General features: G+C 34.7%; 1 protein-coding gene across 8 annotated transcripts in view; it reads right to left on the bottom strand.

The window, feature by feature from the left end:
- The window catches only part of LOC124369944 (proton-coupled amino acid transporter-like protein CG1139), a 40,772-nt gene that overhangs the window by 19,588 nt on the left and 1,329 nt on the right, over positions 1 to 19,855 (bottom strand). For 2 of the 8 annotated variants that reach the window (XM_046828212.1, XM_046828203.1), the window contains exons 1-6: positions 18,554 to 19,042; positions 11,280 to 11,458; positions 6,339 to 6,489; positions 4,505 to 4,629; positions 2,843 to 2,927; positions 586 to 858 (exon numbers count right to left, since the gene is read on the bottom strand). In XM_046828212.1, coding sequence (XP_046684168.1) covers positions 586 to 858; positions 2,843 to 2,927; positions 4,505 to 4,629; positions 6,339 to 6,489; positions 11,280 to 11,458; positions 18,554 to 18,568 — 828 coding nt within the window. In that variant the 5' untranslated portion in view covers positions 18,569 to 19,042. Of the gene's footprint in view, positions 1 to 585; positions 859 to 2,842; positions 2,928 to 4,504; positions 4,630 to 6,338; positions 6,490 to 11,279; positions 11,500 to 17,236; positions 17,296 to 18,553; positions 19,043 to 19,855 lie in introns of those variants that run through there. The other 6 variants (XM_046828195.1, XM_046828178.1, XM_046828150.1 and 3 more) reach the window with 6 other exon arrangements.

Below are 19,855 nucleotides of genomic sequence, written 5' to 3'. Positions count from 1 at the left end.
ATTTGAAATGTCGTTGATATAAATAAACATTTACAATGAACAACTCTGAAATTTTTAGGATATTCCTCACTGACTTCCCTAAGAATGTTGTTCTCTCCCATTCATATTACTCTGGAACCAATTCCAAGCAACTTTACTCATTCCTAACAATTACTTACCAGTTGAGTCAAATGTTTTAGCCAGATCTAGAAGCATGTTAAAGCTTTGTTTTTATTGTCAACAATGCCTATAATAGATTTGTTTATCTAAAAAATGCACGATTAAATTGGTCCCTTTTATAAATTAAAATTTATTTTTGTTAATTATAGATATAGTTGTGCTCTAAATAATTTTGTAATTGTACTTTTACACATTTCTCAAATATTTCTGAGAATATATTAAATAAGAATAAAACAATGGACACACATCTCTCATTTTTTTGTAGGATCAATCTATAACTACAAAATTCAGACTTTTAATTTAACTTATGAATTGGACTTTTTTAACTCCAAATTCTTAAGAAGAAAGTCCTGCTTTCGCTTATTATTTATTATAAGTGAAATCCAAAATAGTCTTCCCTCAGGAAATAACAGAGTAAAACCTTACCGCACCAATGCCTTCATAAGCGTAAACGACAGTGCCGAAGAACAGAGGCAGCTGGTGGAGTGATGCCACGGCATGACGGTCAGTTATCGGCGGGATATCCTCACTAGAGAGGTAAAGGGTCAGAGCAATACCGATTACCATGGTGACTGTGGCAAACAGTGACACTGGGGCCAAGTATTTAAGATTGCGAATGAAGATGGTCATGGTGATGAAGACCTGCGTGATCACCATGTTCAGATGAATCTCTATTTCATATCCGAAGTAGTGCAGGATCTGAAAATCAAAGGTATTTTATAGTAAATGAAACAAATGAATAATCATATCATACGTATAGTGATGAAATTATTATTTTCTTCATACACAATATCTCAGTGGGGAGTTGAAAAGTCTCTGCCGGTAGAGATTTTGATAACAGTAGGAATCAAACCTCAGCTACAAAGAGATTTATAAGTAGGATTCTCTGGAATTTAACTCCAGTACTTGTCTGTGGGTAAATAAATAAACATATGAAAAGATGGTTATAATAATGGCTTTAATAGAATATTTCTTTAGTGTATTAACATCAAATTTTGATGTTTGCAATGTGACAATAAAAAACCAGATATATTGCTTGTTAACTACCCTCTACTTCATGCACTACAAGTGCAGGCAATACGAGGATCTATTATTCTCCCCTTTAGCTAGATCTGATGAGAAAAAATTGAATTTTACAGTATATTTAACAAATATACCGTATTGAAGTCAGAAATATCATCTGTTTTCCTCTCCAACAATTTCATAACAGCATTCTGGTATTTCTGGCATGTTCTATCATATTAGCGAACCTATTAAGTTCATATGAATTTTTCAGATTGGTACTCACCTCTAGCAATTCATTATACTTTATACCTCACACACTTTCTTATATTTATAAACAGACAACTTTGCTTGAACTGTAGCTATCATGAGAAAATCATGACCAATAAAGTATTTAGAATCTCGATTACTTCCTCTTTCATATGCCACCACAGTCAGTAATAATAATCCCTTAAAAAAAAAAACAACCTACTATTCAAATCTTTTCTCATAGAAAATTCTCAATGTAAAGATGATTTGGAGTAAAGAATTACAAAATATTACAATAACCTGCTCCCTCCAATTCCCATGTATTGTATTTCATCATTTCCACAATAACAGAGTATTTGAGAAAATCTATTTTGAAGTGCATTTAGGTTCCTGGTTTCAGTAATGTTTTTACGTAAAATAAAGAATCTTTTGAAAGTGGTCTGGTTATTAACATTTTATAATAATAGTTGAAGTATTAATTAAAACTATTTTCATAGCTAAAAAGCTAAGATTATTTTGTACTGTGGTTACCTGTTTACTATTCTAATTTAACACAAAATGATTATGTTTATATTAATAGATTTTTCTTACTATTGTTGTACATTGGTTTACCATTGAAAGTGAAATAAATAAAAAAGTACTGTATAGTTAAAATTCAAAAGATCTGTTTATTAGGTAGATTTAGTATACGTCTAAACAATTTCTAGATAGAAACCGTTTTTATTTGAACAGTTTTTTATTCGATTATTTAATAACATAGAATAAATTAACACATTTTGGATGTTGTAAGCAACTTTTATACTTATACATTTTTGATAAGTTGGTACCGGCATTACCTTAATGTTGTAAGGTTTTAAGTTAAAGGGCTTTTTTAATATTTCAAATTATAACAATGTACTAAAATTTCAACCATGAAAATCATTGTTTTCGTACTATCAACGTTGAGCAAATAAACTTTTAAAGTAATAATGAATATTCAGTTTAACGTTTCAAGATGACACATGAAATCTATCTTTCTCCTGACTGTGCGGAAGAACTTTATTGAAATCAACATATAACATTTAAAAATTAAATTAGCACTATTTGAAGAACAAATTTTTGGTTGACACTGCAGTTCAGTTTTGGTTTCTTCAATTTAATTAGTTACAAAATTAGAGTTACCTTTTGAAAATCTGAGTTACCTTCTACCCCCACTTTTGGGAAAAGAAAAAAATGCAAAAACAAACTCTAAGTGCCTATAATTTGCTTCCCTAATTTTTTTATTTTATTTTAATTATCTATTCTGGAGGGAATTCACTATAATTCTACAAAATATTTTAATATTTATAATAGTATACAATGTTCTGCTTTAATTGTTTTCAAGAGATGTCTTTATGTTTTCATTATTTTGTGTTTGTTTTATATGTTTAGATAAAATAACCAGTCCACTAACCTGCTGTGAAGTACTGGTGACAAAAACTATATATACACAACAGAACCCCAATTGAGCTACTATGATGAAGAAGTTTACAGCAAATCTGAAATAAAAACGTTTAGCCTCAGTTTGGTATTTTGATTTATGGCACATTTGCATATGAAATAGAAACTGAAATGCACTTTATGCTGTTTAAGACATGTTCTACCCCTTTCCACAAATTTTAATAAAGTAGGAACTATATTACACATCAACCCAATTTCTGATTTGATCAGCAGTTTTCACTTAATTATTGCTGTCATCTTCTGAATGGAATACATTTTGTGTGTACTGTACAACTTTTCTGTGCAACTCATCTCTTTTTCTCAGCCCTCTTAAGAATCTTTGGCTTGTTAATTATGCATGTAATGTTTCTTTCTCATTTACCCTCTAAATTCTCAGACTACGTTTCTATGTCATCTACATTACTTTTATGAGCATATTGTAGAATATAAGGTAGACAATAATTCTCATTAACACAAAAGCACATAAAAATGCAACATTCTGAGCTGTAATATTTGTAAGAAACTGTTGGAGTAGGTTAGCAGAATTAAAATTAGCTTTTGTGCTTGTACTGGCAAGATAGTGTAAAACCAAATTTTTGCTGTTGTCCGTTTCTGCTAAAATAGATCGCCCTGTATCAAGTGATAAAAATCTTTCCATTCAGTCCCTTAAGCTGTATTGTGAAGATCACAGATAATGTTAGGAATATAATATAGCAAGAAATAAAGCCAGATGAGTAAAAGGCTAGTCTTTCTCTCATTGCCCCATGTAATTTGTTGTCTCTAAGTCAAGTTGTGAATTAGCCATAATTCTTTTGATGTTCGTGTTACCAAGTGGTGCTACAAACTCTACAGCTGCGATTTATGTGACAATTTTGAAAGCAAAATCTTATTAACATCTTATTCACATTTTTTATTGAATTTTATTCAGTAATTAATCAACATTTCACCCACATGGAAATGTCAACACCCATATTGTGTGTATTTGTTAGCAAGCAGATATGGTTGGACCAAAACTGCCCACAATAAATTGTTTGTAGCAGATTCTGACAGAAAGTTAATGGAGCATTTGTACCATGATGGTTTACAACTATAGACCAGTACTCGATTGGTTCCTAGATGGTGAGCTGTCTTACCTGTATAACTAAATATGTCATTGAATAAATTAGTACCCAACCGCTAGATTAACAGCAGAATCAAAATGACAATACATTCGCATGGTCTTGTTTGTCCGATCTGTCTACCATTCACTTTCTGGGCTTCAAAAGGATCATGTGTATGTTCCTTGGTTACCAGCTGATCTGTCTACCTTAAGAAACGATTTTGAAACTGATTTTGCAACTACTCAGACACTGACCAACTTACGGGAAGACATTGACAATCAACTAGATGAGTGTCTTATAACAAACGGTTCTCACACTGAAGAAATGTAGGTAGGAAAAACGAAATCTGTTTTAATTGCTCTTTCGTTTGAAGAATAATTTATGAATATTAAGTGGAATACATATTATAAAACCTTAGTTCTTCGGCATTAACTTCAAAGCACCCGGTACAAATGCCTAAACGGGTCACAGAAGCCAGGACGAAATTTGCCTCTTCACTAGTTCTTAATAGGAACATTAAAAGTAGCTTATATTACCTGCTGTGCTTAGCGAATTTGCGAAAAAGAGGAGGACCAGAGTCAAAGCACAGATCCACTGTATCGTTGAAGTTCGGGTAGTAGTTGAGTTTCCTCTGCTCCCGCATCCTGTTGGCGCTGTTTACCTGTCGAAACAGTTGAAAATTGATAACATACGAGTCCATTACTGTGTGGACGCACCTAAGATTCACAGTCGAACTACTTTTACAAGAACGTATCAAGTATTATACAGATATTACTTTGTATTGACCTCAGTAAAATGTCCTAAAGATAAGGAGAGAATTAATTTTATCAACGGACTTATTATCATAATGATCATACCTCTGATGAGTGTATATGAGTTGTACAGACCGAACCATGCATGTGTATGAGCCACCCTTCACTCTCCATTTCACACGAAAGCTTGTGGTACCGTCTGAACCAAAAAACAGTACTGTAAAGAGCGAAGACTAATCGTATTGTTAGTGGAGCGTGGATTTTAGAGCGGACTGTACCGCTGAGGGGTAGTGTATTTGCGGGAGGTGGAGTATCTTGTGAGTGCCATCCTCCCCCTAATACGCTTCCTGCTAATGGTCAGTCTGTAGTGTAAGTTCGAAAATCGGTGATTTGAAACTGACACTGGATTTCTTAAATAACCATGCTGCCACATTTGCTTCCATTGCCATTTTATGACAAAAATAAAATATAACTATGTCAGGCTTTTGTGATCTATCTCAGTGAAACATAAAATATTGCCGAGAACATATGTGTTATCACGACTAATCACACAAAACACGCATACTTTAAATTTAATATCACGAATCACGCAATGATAACAGTACCCACATTGCTACTATCGTAAAGTATACATATGTTGTCTGTTTTATTATTACTATGATCAAGTCTATACTTATAAACATTATTGAAAGACTAATACTATAAGATACATTCTCACTGCTCTTCATTTAAGTTCCGTTTTATAATTTTTTATAAGTTTACTTTACTTATAGGAATAAACTAGCCAGAGATTCCTGCTGTAGATTTAGATATGAAGATTGATATAGGACTCAAAGACTATTTACTCTAGCTAGTCGTATTTCAGTACATCCTAGTTGAGTTCCTGGTCAGGCTAGTTTTGATGTCAATGAACACGCTGATGAACTATCAAGAAATGGCTCAAAAAGCACTTTCTTGAACCTAAACCAGCTTGTGTACATGAACTAGTAATTCAACCGTTTAACAAAAGATCGGGAAATGGTTCAGAGACAAGCACTGCAGTTGTTGGCAAAGTGTCTCTGGACGTACGTTCTGTGTGAACTGGCCGATGAAACTGAATAGAAGCAGTTTGAATCGATTTATTCTTCTTAATAATAGACACAATCGTTTCAGGAAACACTTGCACACTTTTAATCCCATCTACACAACACGACTATTAACTGCAATTAAACAGGATTTCATGACATTATATCAGTGTCACAGATTTTATATGATAGGTTTTTATAATTTTGCATTTAATTTTATTTATTTTATGCTGTCTGGTGTGAGGAAGCGCTTCTCTTTGCCCGGACTTCACGTAGTTAAATAAGACATCCTTTGACTACTTTAAAAGAGCAGTAAAAATGAATTATGTCAATATATCTACTATATGATATTTCGACATGTTCCAATTGGAAGAGCCAACATTAAGATCTCATTTAAAATCTTTAGATCTTATTTATTTGTTCTATTCATCATCATTTTAGCTGAAGGGTCAATTTCTTCATATTCATTAGTTAGGTCTAAACGGGCTTTACCCTTGGGAGTATCAACTATTAATCTGTTTGTTAAAAACAACACATTACAAAAAAGGCGTTACCAATATATGTTGATTGAAGACACAAAGGCATCCCAAAAACATCGTCAAGACCGGTGCCAACAGAAGACCTGCATTTTTGAACGCATCTCCCATGGCGAACATACCTGAGGCGATATTAGTTTTTAAGTGATTTTCGAGAGTCTCTATATACCTGAAATAGAAATTCAATACTAATTTCAATACTGTTCTTATATTCACTAAACTATAGAGTTTTAAAAGTTAGCATTAAATACATTTTCAGAGTATACATTTTTAAAATCTCTTCATATAAAAATATGAATGACGCCATCATCATAGCACATAATACATTGCACTACTGGGAGTGGCGATGGACGAGTGGTCTAAGACGTTGGACTTTGGGTCTGAATTAGAGATAGCGCAGGTTCAAATCCTGTCTGTGACCCGTTGAACTTTTTATCAGTACCATCGACCTTTTACTGTATCTTTCTTATTCCGTTTGATAAGATCCTCGCAAAGGCCAGTGGCCCATGAGGACGGGCAGAATAAGGGTCAAAAGGGGATTGGCCTCTCCTTAAAAAAAAAGAAAAAAGTACATTAATACTAGTCGTCTTTTAAGAAGCTTTATAGGAGTTATACATTGTTTTGGGCGCAGATTACAAAATATAATTACTAGTTATAATGAATAACAAACAGACAATTGCAACAATGTGTTATGTTTTAATTCAAATTAACCTTAAAATAAAATGTATTCATAATTTATTGGAAGTTTTGAGATTAATTAAGTTTTTAAAAATCAGTTAAAATGTTTCCGTACAGTTAAACAAATAATATTTGTTTGAAAAACGGCTCGAAACTTGGTGTTAGACCTACTATATGCGCAAGAGCAACAGTATTTTACCTCATGTTGAAAAGGAATATAGTGTAATGTATTCTATTGCAAGCTTGTTATGCGCTCGTACAACATTGACAATCTTATAGAAAATCGTTTGAACACTTAGAAGTGGTATTGTGATATATTATGGGATATTTGGTACCATTATTAAAATTTAAAAAGTATTAATTAACCCTGTAACTCTAGCTCAAAGCCTGGGAATCCCATCAGATATTGTGAAGAAAGAGGGCTAGTTAGGCCATATCGGTGCTATCAACTTCAACAGCGTATGAGGAATATCTTTCTAATGCAAGAGAGATGAGTTAATCGATAAGAAACACAAGACGTTTATTCTCAATGGTCCCGGTCAGCGTCTGCTCATGTTAACACGATTCGGCATTGTATCCGATCACCGTTATAGCCTTCATCAACGTTCCAACCTTAAAGCTCGTTTGGATCAGGATTTTATTGGATATCCGCTCCATCCAAACTAAAGGACGGAATGTTTCTAGGCACAGTGCTGACACTGAAAATGTGTCGAGGATATTCACCACCTCCTTGTTTCACACTCAGCTCTCGGCCATCGGCGATTCCCTGAATATTTGAGTCTAAATCAGCAGCAAGCTTACAATATAATTTTCAAACATTTCGTTTTGCAGAATTAATGTTACCAATATTGTTATTATTTGTCTTTGCGTTGTTCTGCAATATTAGTATAATTCATTCTCATTGCAACCACTTTAATTCTAACTAACGGCTTAGTGCTCTGAAAAATTCTCACCAGTAAATGAAAAGTATAACATTTCTATAGATAGTTAGCGTGAATTTTTAAAACAGTTTTAACTTTTGTACTTTTAAGTAAAGTTACTACTTAACAAAGATAATGCTTTTTACAGATGTGCAAAATTTCGAATTATTCGTGATATCCTCTTATGCTACTAGAGGCTTTTGGAACACATTATGTTGCTAATGATGGAATACATCAAATCAAATCAAATTTCTTTATTGCCAAGACATGGTTAACATGTATAGCATGCGTCAAATGACGTTATTGTAACTAAAATTTTTCCATCCGTTCTACATCAAAATCCTCAATCAAACATACAATTTCACCTTCATTCATTTCCTTTTATTCGCCAATCATCCCACCACCAGCGACGGGGCGACATACCTATTGGCTGGTCTCCCAGTTTTTTGCCAAATACTCGTCGACATTATAAAATGCCTGTGTCGCTAAAAAGCGTTTTAGACGAATTTTGAACGCCTTGGGCGTTGGGGCATTTTTTATTCGGTGTGGCAGCTTGTTGATGAAATGAACTCCTGCTTGTGATGGCAGGCGTTCATAAATCACCGTTCTGTGTTGGCCAATTCGGTAGTTTCCCCTGGCTCTGGTCTCATATGAATGTATGTCTTGGCCACTTGTCTTGACGCATTTTGACATACAATACTGTGTTGTTTCGAAAATGTAGAGACTCGGCAGGGTCAACAGCTGCAAACTTTTGAAAGATTCTTTGCATGACTCTCTGAATTTCAAATGTGCGATTATTCGAATCGCTTGCTTTTGCAATCTGAAGACCCTCATCAACTGATTGTTTGCACAAGCACCCCACAATGCCACTCCGTAGGTAAGGTGGGGGTAAATCAAGCCATAATACGCCGTCATCAGTACCTGAGTGGGGCAATATTTGGCTAGATTCCTCAAAACAAAATTTCCTGAGGATATTTTGGCGCAAACGTGATCAATTTGATTATTCCATGTCAACCCTCGATCAAGGTGTATTCCAAGGAATCTCGAACTATAGACCTCTTCTAGTATGGAGTCTGCCAACATAGTGGCAGGACCACACCGAGAATCCACAGGCCGAAGAGCAAAGTTGATGACATTGGTCTTCGTTGTGTTTGTTTGGAGATTGAGGCTGTTGAAGTGTTGAACGCAATTGTTGACATCAACAAAAGAGCGTTCTTCCAAGAGAGATGTTGATTTTTCACTGAAAAAGAGAGTCGTGTCATCAGCATACTGCACGGCCTTTCCGTGCATTAGTGATGACTCAATTTCATTGACATATAGCAGAAACAGAATTGGGCTAAGAATAGATCCCTGAGGAACCCCATAGTCCAGTCGGATTTTGTTTGAAAGTTGATTTGAGATTTGGACAACTTGAGTTCTGTCGCTTAGAAATGATCTAAGCCACAAGTGTGGCACGCCTCGGATGCCGTGTGTTTCCAAAATGTCGAGCAGATGTTCGTGGTCAACACAATCGAATGCCTTAGATAGGTCGAGAAAGACACCTAAGGTGGCATTTCGATTTTCTATACCCTCAACAACCATTTCAACTAGATTCGCCACAGCGTCGGTAGTTGATTTTCCTTTTCTGAATCCGAATTGGTATTCAGAGAATTGGTTATTTTTATTTAAAAACTTCAGCATTCTGATCAAAAAAGATTTTTCACAAATTTTGCTCAAAACTGGCAAAATGGAGACAGGCCGATAATTATTTGTGGAACAGGGATCGCCCTTTTTATAAATTGGACTTACTTTCGCGGATTGTATGAGTGAGGGAAATACTCCTTGTTCAAAAGACAAATTAATTAAATGTGTTAGTGGGCTCAGAATATGTTTGTAACATTTCTTTATGAGCCACATAGACGTCAATTCAATATCGTTCGATTTTTTGGACGGGAGCTGTCTAAAGATTCGATCAAGCTCTTCTTCTAAAACCGGTACCAGTGCCAGTGACGTTACTGGACTATGTATTCGCCTAAGATTCACTTGAGGCTGCAATGGCCGGGGGTTTAGCTCGCAAGCCACAGACGCGAAAAATCTGTTAAACTCGTTCGCCACCTCCCCAGCCTCACATACAAGTTCATCTCCAATTTTAAGTTTGATTTGATCACCCTGTCTTTTGTTATTTTTGATGATGCCCCAAATTGTTTTTGAAACATTTTTTGAAGATATAATTGATTTTGAGACATCCATAGCTTTCGCTGCTTGGATCACTTTCTTATATGTTTGTTTGTATCGATTGAAAAAGAGTTTGAATTCAGCGTTCGAAGTGTTTTTATTGATTTCGGAGAAAAATTTTAATTTCTCTCTCGACACCAATATACCTTTTGTGATCCAATTGCTGTTTGCCTTTTTTTGACAAACTTTGATTGTTTTCGTAGGACAGCACAAATTTAGATGATAATTTAGGACCTCGTTAAACGTTTGAAACTGCTGTTCTACTGATTGCGTTAAATTTAGAAAGTTCCACGTTTCTTTGGACAGGGAAGTGTTCAGAAGAGCAATGTTTCCAGGCCTCATGTCTCTTACTGTTTTTGTGATTTTGAGCTCCCTTTCGAAGTGTTTTCCACTGATTACAGCCTCTTGGCCACAGTGATCCGAGATTGCTGTGTTGACCACGGACACCGCGACACCTGGAATGTTGGAAATGATGTTGTCTATAGCTGATTGAGTAGTTGCCGTTACTCGCGTTGGAGACTTGACAAGCAACTCAAGGCCAAAAGACCTCAACAAATCCACACATCTTTTGGTGATTGGATTCTGGTTGTCCATTGCGTTAATATTGAAGTCACCCATGAGGATGAAGTCTTTTCTGTGATTGGTCAAGTCTGTAAGTAAGTGTTTAAATTTAGAAAAAAAAATTTCTTCACTTCCACTGGGAGACCTGTAAATTCCAATGACCAACAATGTTGTGTCACTGCCTTGAAGTTTGATACCAAATGCTTCAAAGTCGCGATCAACTTTTCCTTGAATTGAAAAATTGGAAAAGGTGAAATTATTTTTCACAAAAATAGCAACTCCCCCTCCTTTGGAGTGGTGTCGACAGTAAACGTCTGCCAATTTGTAATTTGGAATGTGGCAAAGATGTATGTTTTTGTTGTTGAAACCGTTTTCGGTTACAACAAGTAGTCTACATCTGTTTTCAAATCTTCACACATGAGTTGAATTTCCTCAAGTTTGTTGGTTGCCGATTGAGAATTTTGGTGAAGCAGTCGTATCGTATTTTGAATGTGAAATTTTGAATTTTTTGTTTGTTTTTCTACACCGGCACAGATGATATTTATACACATAGATGATATTTAACGCCATTCTGAGATGTACTCACGTTGTAGGATATTTGGGTCTCTGCATGTGTGACACGCTCTCTACAGTTGGCAGGTCTACTACTGGAGGTCTGTGGTCCTCTACCTTACCGAGGTTCAGCCTGCTGTCTGCTGCCAGCTTGTCGGAGCTCTCCCACACCATTGCTTTGTTGTCTGCCACGTTGTGTGCCATAGTCTTGTCCTAACAGTGTCAACGTTGACACGAATATCGTGTTATTAATGCTGTAATACAGTTAATTTAACCATAATTGGCATTTAAAATACTCTGCTTAAATTAAAATAACGATTCAATATCATACGTCTCGTTAGCAAATGCAAATTTTGAATAAAATTAAATTAAAGACAAAAACTAGTACTCCATAAGTATACAGCTAAGTTACAGTTATAGATTACCTGAAACAAGGTTTACTTCAACATAAATGAACTTACTACTAAGGTGACATTGTATTGGCATAATTATAATTGTTTCCTAAATAATTTAAAGTAAACAAACAAAAAATCTAGAAAGGAAACATACGGTATATGTAACATATGATCTACAACAATCTCCCTATCTATCACATATTTAGAACATTTATTGTGATATGAGTGTTGTAAAAAGCGTCTGCTCTGTCGAATTAAAGAGATTAATGTTGATTTTCGGAACTTGATTTTTAGTGGAGTAGACATTTCTGTGTTGGGCGGTGTTTGTCTTGATTCACATGTAGTGGGGGTTTCCATTTACAATTTCTTAAGGACTCCTGAAATAGTTATGTCTACTACTGAATCCCTTGACAAATCACAAGACAGATGCGAAGTGTATAGTCGATATAGCAGTTTCTCGGCCATCAGGGAGACAACGAAAGCGCAATGAACACTTCCATTATCGGTGTGATTTCTACTAGAGAGTCGTATTTGTACTGACGTGCATGGTATTTCATCTGAGTTGGACCAAGTTTCACCAGTTAGTTATATGTAGAAATATTGTTATCAGATCGTCTTGGATATCCAAACTTTCTCTGATGTACAGTCCAATTAATATTTAGGCTAATAGATCTCTGAAGTGCACAATATAGAGATTGCTGCATGTAAAACATGATATAAGACTAATTTCCACTTTATAATATCCTATTCCTAAGAACCGACTCTATATTTTTCTATTCTAATGAGTGTAAGAGTAGTACGTTTAACAGTGATCCTTAGTGATTATTTGTTGAAGTACTGTTCTTTTTTTTGAGCTTATAACAAGTGCATTTGATCAAAATATATAAAGGCGAGCATTCTCAATACTGTATATAATTGCTTAAATATTGATATTACAGTTTCTGACGAGAAATCTGAACAATGACAAAAATGGAAATCTTAACTATAGTGAGAATGAATCGGTTTCTGGTATATGCTAATAAAGGTCCTTAAAGTGCACATCAAGTCTTACGTAAGACCTCGTTGATTTTACAAGTTTACCCCTAGAACTATAAGATCTCGGTTTTATTTCAGCGCTTACTTGTGCATGAAGATATTGTTTTATTTAGAATACGTCTTTCCCGATCTATTCTAATGCGTGTGATAAACTCCCGCTGCTTATCCTGTGATAAAGTATAGTTTCTACTGGATGACACAGTGAATGTAAAAGCCTTTCTTCGAATCTCTCAATAATTATCTCTAATCGTTATATGATTAAATGCAATTTTTAAATCAAGTACGCTAAATACGGAATAATGAGCTACTTTGTTGACATATTCTTCAATCTTTGGGAATAAACCATCAAGGGTAGTAAACTTATGTAGTAAGAGAACAGCCTAAGCATGACAAATTGAAATTACCACTATAAGAAAGATGTTTGGTAGAGATCGGTCTACAATCCAAGGTAATATGTGGAAATAACAAAGCCAACAAATGCCAACCATTCAAAATCATTAAGATACTTCTAGAGTGTTGCTACATTAGATATACTTCAACATACCTCACTGGTTCGTATGAAAATTCTATATGTTAAACTCTCAGTGGTTAACTAAGGCTAACAGCTACAATTACATTGAAATAGTTATACTACATTCAAAGTTTTGGCAAACTAAATATGATATTCTAATGTTTGCCATGTCCATTCAGGGATGTACATCATTATTAGCAAAGCGGTTATGGCTGTATAACTACCAAGAAAGATTCTAAAGAGTAAAGAAAAGGCTTGAACTTTATACTGTACTAGCCTAAACCCGCGGCTCCGCTCGCGTGGCAGTAGAGAGGGCTACATCAATCAAGCATCGAAAAGAAATACTAATTTTATTATACGTTTTTCCAATTAATTTATTGCTCTACTAATACATCGTAGCATATCATAAAATCTATTATAAAAGTTTTTTGTTTATTTTAATGCGTTTTGGTAAACAACGTTATTAGTTGTATTATTTGGAGCATAAATATAAAGGTTCTTCGGGTTTCCGACTCTTGAGCAAGCGACGTATAATTGACCGTGCGAGAAACATGAGGGTTCCAGATGGATTCCTGCGACGTTAAGTGATTGTCCTTGTGCCTTATTAATCGTCATTGCGAACGCAAGTCGAACGGGGAACTGAAGTCTCTTAAATTCAAATGGCAAGTCGGATGGAATTAAGGGGATGCGAGGGATGAAGACATCTTCCCCGGCAGATGTTCCCGACAAAATCGTTGCTTCAATGATATTTGGATGTAAATTTTTGACGGTTAGTCGAGTGCCGTTGCACAATTTTGGTGGTCGTAAGTTTCTCAACATCATTATCGGTGATCCTACTTTCAAGAGTAATTGATGTGACGGCATTCCTGATGGTTCAAGTGAGTTTAAAAACTCCACAGGGTAGTGTACAGCTTGTTCTGGATCAATGACGGTGTCGATGGACTTGTACGTCGTCACAGCTCCCGGTAGCTTGTCTTGAATAGATATGTTTAGATTAGTTACTTGATCGTTTCGTGGTGCTAGAATCGCTCTTTCTCTAAGCCATCCGTGATTTTTGTAATTAGTGGCAATGTCTTGGAAAACACTGTTAACAACATCATTGATTGATTCAGCCAAATTGCAGAAGTCCTCTGGAAATGTTATGGAGTAATTGCCTGGCGAATTCATGAAGGTTCCATTTCCAATTTGCAAAAGCCGTTCCGAAAATTCTTGTGAGGCCGCATCACTTTGCAGGCGAACACGCATGTTTGTTGTGAGCGTCAATATCTGAACTCGCCTCCATAAATATGATAACTTGAGACACGCATTAAGTTCATCTGCTGGAGTTCCTCTTGGAATAACAGGAAGAGTTTGACGAAAGTCTCCAGCTAGTAGCAAGAGTGCTCCTCCCATTGTTGCTTCTTGACCCCTCAGATCTTGCAGAGTCCTATCCAAAGCCTCAAGAGCTTTTTTGTTTGCCATCGTGCATTCGTCCCAAATGATAACCTTGCATGTTTTTAGAACAGTGGCTCAGGAGGTTCTTGAAGTGGTAGCAGATACACCTTCCCGTTGCTGCAACACATTCCTAGTGCCTCGTTTGGAAATTTCCGTGCATGGCAATGTGGGCAAGTTACATTCATGTGACCGATATTCATTTTTGGGTGTTGATTGTAGTCTGCTGAAGGATCGTAATTAAAAGCTTGTTTATACATGTCATGTTGAAGTCGTGCATCGCCTGATCTGTTTGCAACCACTCGATTACTTTGCATTCTCAATCTATCATTCAAATTTGATGTTTCTCTTTCTTCTTGCGACAGCATCATTCTTGATGCTGATGTTCGTATTCGATTCAATTCGTTTACCTTTGCGCGCTGGTCGTTGCTTTGATTATTACGAATTCGTTTTGTTGCTATCGCACGTGCGCTGTGACGGCTTAAAGCACTTTTTTTTCTTGGCGGCATTATGTTATTTTCCAATAAAATTCGTCAAAAAACTGCTCAAAGGAATTCTGTAAAAAAAAATGTTGAGAAAAACATTCTTCAAAGAATATTTACATGAGAAAACAAAAATACTTGCCTATTTTTTTAAACCTTTTACTGATGGAAAATAACACTGTTCTTGGAAATTGTAAAAAAGATATCAAATCACGTTTATCAAAAATTTGACATTTGTGACACGTTGTAAATGTCAAAAAATGTTTGTTTACATAGAAACGTCAAAAATATTTATGTTTACTTAGTTACTGTCAAAAATAACAACAATTTTTTGTCGCATTATATATGTTTACAAAGAACAGCTGATTAAAAATTTGAAAAGACTCTTTCACTTAATAACATATGTTTGCTGCAATGCATTTCTTACGGGTATTTCTGTAACCAGTGGGGCGGAATCCTGAATCGGGAAAGGGATAAAAAGTATCCTATAACCTTCTACAGATCAAGACGAACAAATTAAAAAAAAAATTAGGCGAATCCGTCCAGCCGTTTGTGAGTGATGCTGTTACACACGAACAGTTTCATTTTTATATATATAGACTATACAAAGTGCTGGTCTTTTGATGAAATATGGATAAGCGTCGAAGGAATGTTGATGATGTTTATTTTGACTTTCTAAGAGCCTTTGTTTAAAAAAACTTAAACTTGCAATTTTAAAATATGCCAAATATTTTTGTTGCCTTGGTGGATAAAAAAATATACTGCATTCCTAGAAAAGTGCTCTCTGTTGAAGAGCAGGAGATAAACCTTAATGTAACAATCATAGAATGACACTATGACTTTTCTCTTCCTTGAAGTTTTAGAACATCCATCACTAGTGGCCATAACTTACTAAGACAGTGGTGTATATTGTTCTATAGGTTGGGAGAGCCAATCTTCCAGACTATCTGGGATATTGTATACTCTTAATGCAGAGTATGAGGCATGTTTTGTATTAGCTTGGTGAATAAAGAGTTATACTACATTCCTATAAAAGTACTCTCTGTTGAAGATTAAAAGCTTTGTGCGCTATCTTCGAGTAAATAGAGCAAGAGATAAGCTTTAATATAACAACAATCATAAAATTAGACCATGACTTTCTCTTCCTTGAAGTTTTACAACATCCATCACTAGTGACCATAACTTACTAAGACAGTGGTGTATATTGTTCTAGAGGTTGGGAGAGCCAATCTTCCAGACTATCTGGGATATTGTTTACTCTTAATGCAGAGTATGAGGCTTTGTTTTACCAAATACCATTTTGAAACTCCGCCCGTGCAGCGCTGCAGTCGGTTACCGCGCTTGCGCACTGACTGTCAACATTCATCTCTTAGCACGCCACAGACACAATAATTACCGAAAATACACCAGCTGTTAATGCGTATTTGAAACTTTACTGTGAATTGAGAATCCTGTCGAGTGTGATATACGTGCTGTAATCTCTTTTATTTTCGCTAAAGGTGTGAAAGCATTTAAAATTCGTTTAAAAAATACTACGTAAATACAAGCGTTGCACTCGCTATTAAATCAGGAGATAATTTTTTTATTATAACATTATACAAAATGTTGTTTTTAGATATGACAACTGCCTTAATAATGTTGGAAATTATGTAGAAAGTAGATAAAAGTGTGGGCTTTCATGTCAAAATAAAAGTTTTACAAAACGTCTACTTTATCTTGTTATTTATCAAAACGGTACATACTAATTCTAATTTCAATTAAAACATTTATACATATGTGTGCACAGATAAAATATACCTACTAGAACCGGTACGCATAATTGGAGTCTTAAAATCAATTTGTAAGATAGTTTTGTATTTAAATAACTAATTTCATTTCCAAGAGGTAAGAGTTATTGTTATGTTATAAATACTAAAAAAATCCTTTCCACTATGGGACACACTGTACTTAGAAGGATTTGAATACAGAAATGTTTATTTGTTTAATATTCTATAGAAATCGCTACTGTTTCTATACTTTGTGGGGTGTTCTCCTCACATCAACCACTTATATAAAAACCACATGATCTGTAGGTAACTAAAATCTTTGATCATTATCGATAGCTTTAAACAGCTTTGACCTACAATACTATCTTTACCTTCTCGTGTTTTGAGAGTTTTTAGAAGATCAGAGCTGCGTACCCTTCTATCTGAACAGGTATTGAGATAAATAAACCTAATGAAAGATAAGAAAATACTTTAAGCTCTGGTAGATTACAATAACAACGCTGATGTCCCAGATTTCTCAGTTCGAGTGCTCTCTGTTGACGACGGTAAACTTCAAAACTGCGTATTTTATATACAGTAATTATTTTATTTTAATTTAAATTTAAAATTAAAACAATAAATGAATATGAAAATGTAAACCAAACCAGCTGATATATTTTATAGCGTCAATAAGAATAATAGTCAATTCTTGTGGAAAAATTATGTATTTTAGTTGCCAACGAAGTGTCTCGAAATTATAGTTCCTAGATCTGGCTATCAGATTGCACTGATAATAGTGTGTCCTATGTTCTCTCTTTTCTTGTTATCAAACTTTTCTCCAGATGTAGAGACATTTTTATGCCCCGTACTTCTATAGCTGTAGAAAATAATGTGTTATGACATAAAATCTGTTGATTGTATCATAAAATGTTTTAGGCGATAGTATAAGATTTTATATCTCAATAAACAATCTTCTTTAACGACACATTTTTCAAGAATAGTTATGGATCAGTTTATAAAGGGATTTTAAAATTATCGTTATTCATTCTTACACCAGGTGAAAATAGAGCAGGTAAAAACACCCTATATTAAACCCATGTCTAAAGAACTTTCTATATGACGGTAAAGTATGATTCTTTATTTCCTGAGGCAATGAGTTGAACTTCCTGAGTCTGGGATAGATACTAAATCCTCGTAAAGGTTCTCTAAAAGGATTAGTTGAAGTCATGTTATGTCATGTTTACAATTGTATTTATGGCTTAGTATCAGAGGCTGTTTTGATTTACATAGTAGAAGAGTGCATCAAATAATGAGTATTTTTTAAACAAAAATCAAGATTCCCTTGCAGAGGCATGGTCCCTAGGCATATATATCCCTTGCCTCAAATCCTTACAACGTACACATTCTAGTTAGTGTATATTATTAGTATTAACACAGTGTAGGGGTTTACCTTCAGGAGTGTTAGTGAGTTAATTACAAGGGACACAGTAAGTATCATTTTTACACGTTTTTATGATTGATTACACGATTAAAATCATGTTTTTATGATCACGCGTATGGTGTAACTAAAATTTTGATGATCTCTGTAAATGGGGGGAGATACATTTATTACAAAAACTGCTTTAAAACATACTCTTATTATTTAGGAAATAACCGCACAATAAAAATAAATTACTTTTCAAATATACGAACTAACACACATAACTTACCATAGTAAAACACATACGATTCACCCCTGCAAAATGCTTCACTTCTCCACATATGACAGATAATGTGAAATAATTAAGTAGTACACTTGATCTCCTCAAGTGCGCATTGCAGCAATAATCTTATCTAAGCTTTACTATTGAAGTAGTATAAAACAGATTAGCTTGGAAATATTTATTTTGTGAGCGTGACCTTATCTTATTATACATATACAAGAATAGTATTCGACAAAAAAAAACTACGTATCGTTACATTAAAGAGGAAAGTGTGTCCTGCCTGCTTGTACAAGCTATGATTCCACTCACACAGCGGAAAAAAATAACTAGAGTGAAGGGGTTACGATCTAACGTAAGTACGTAATCGTAAGTTGAAAAGGACTATCAATACTGTTTAAAGGTTATACTGATATTCCACATTACTCTGTTAAGATGGTGCTTTACTGATTTCATTGATGTTTCTCATTAGGAAGACTGCGTGAAGCATGAAATTCCAGTTTTTATCTTATTGTGTATATTATCTTCGGTTGTGCGTTGAACTTTTATTTTTGACAAATAGAAATGAATCTTTCAAATCAGATTGTAATGCTTACTGCAATACCATCAATTCCCAGTATGTGGCTTTGGTTAAAAATTAAAATAACTTATTTAAATAGGATTTGGCTAACTTGATATTTCAAAACAGGAACGAAATAGACTAATTTAGCGTTAGGAATGGAAAATCTGCTGCTAGCATATTTTGTGTAAGTAATTACCCATTTAACGTTGAGTTTTCTTACACTATATAGATTCATGGACACATTTGCGATGTTTTGTTGCATTTCTTCCTACAAAAAGCCACTATCACTATTGCAGCTTTGCTATTGCAAGCTCACAAAGCTTGAGTAAGAGCTCATCTTGCGTTCTTTGTCAATAATACATTTTGTAGATGATATTTTAGTAGAATTATCTCATGCTTCTAGGTGTCACTTATAGATGCACATTATCTAGGTGTTCATCAATTCTAAGAAGTGCATTTTGAACTATAATGGTTGCAGGGAATGTTATTTGCTTTTCTTCCTTTAGTTTTTACATCATTATAAACAAAAAAATTCAAAATACGAAAACGCAATATTGTATTTTTTAATTGCTGACTAAAGGTACGTAAAGACCTATTTAAATACTGATTATCACAATCCAGGGGATAAGAATGAATCTTGATGAAGTCTAAGGCTTTAGACCCTGAAGCTTGGCCTAAATATTCCTTATGGACTAGATGGACTAAGAAAGAATTTTAGAAAATTCAACTTGTAATTATATTTAATAGAG

This window comes from Homalodisca vitripennis, chromosome 1 (assembly GCF_021130785.1).
Source record: "Homalodisca vitripennis isolate AUS2020 chromosome 1, UT_GWSS_2.1, whole genome shotgun sequence".
Classification (NCBI taxonomy): Eukaryota; Metazoa; Arthropoda; class Insecta; order Hemiptera; family Cicadellidae; genus Homalodisca; species Homalodisca vitripennis.
Note: the sequence above shows the minus strand (reverse complement) of the source record. Positions and strands in the feature narration are given on the sequence as shown.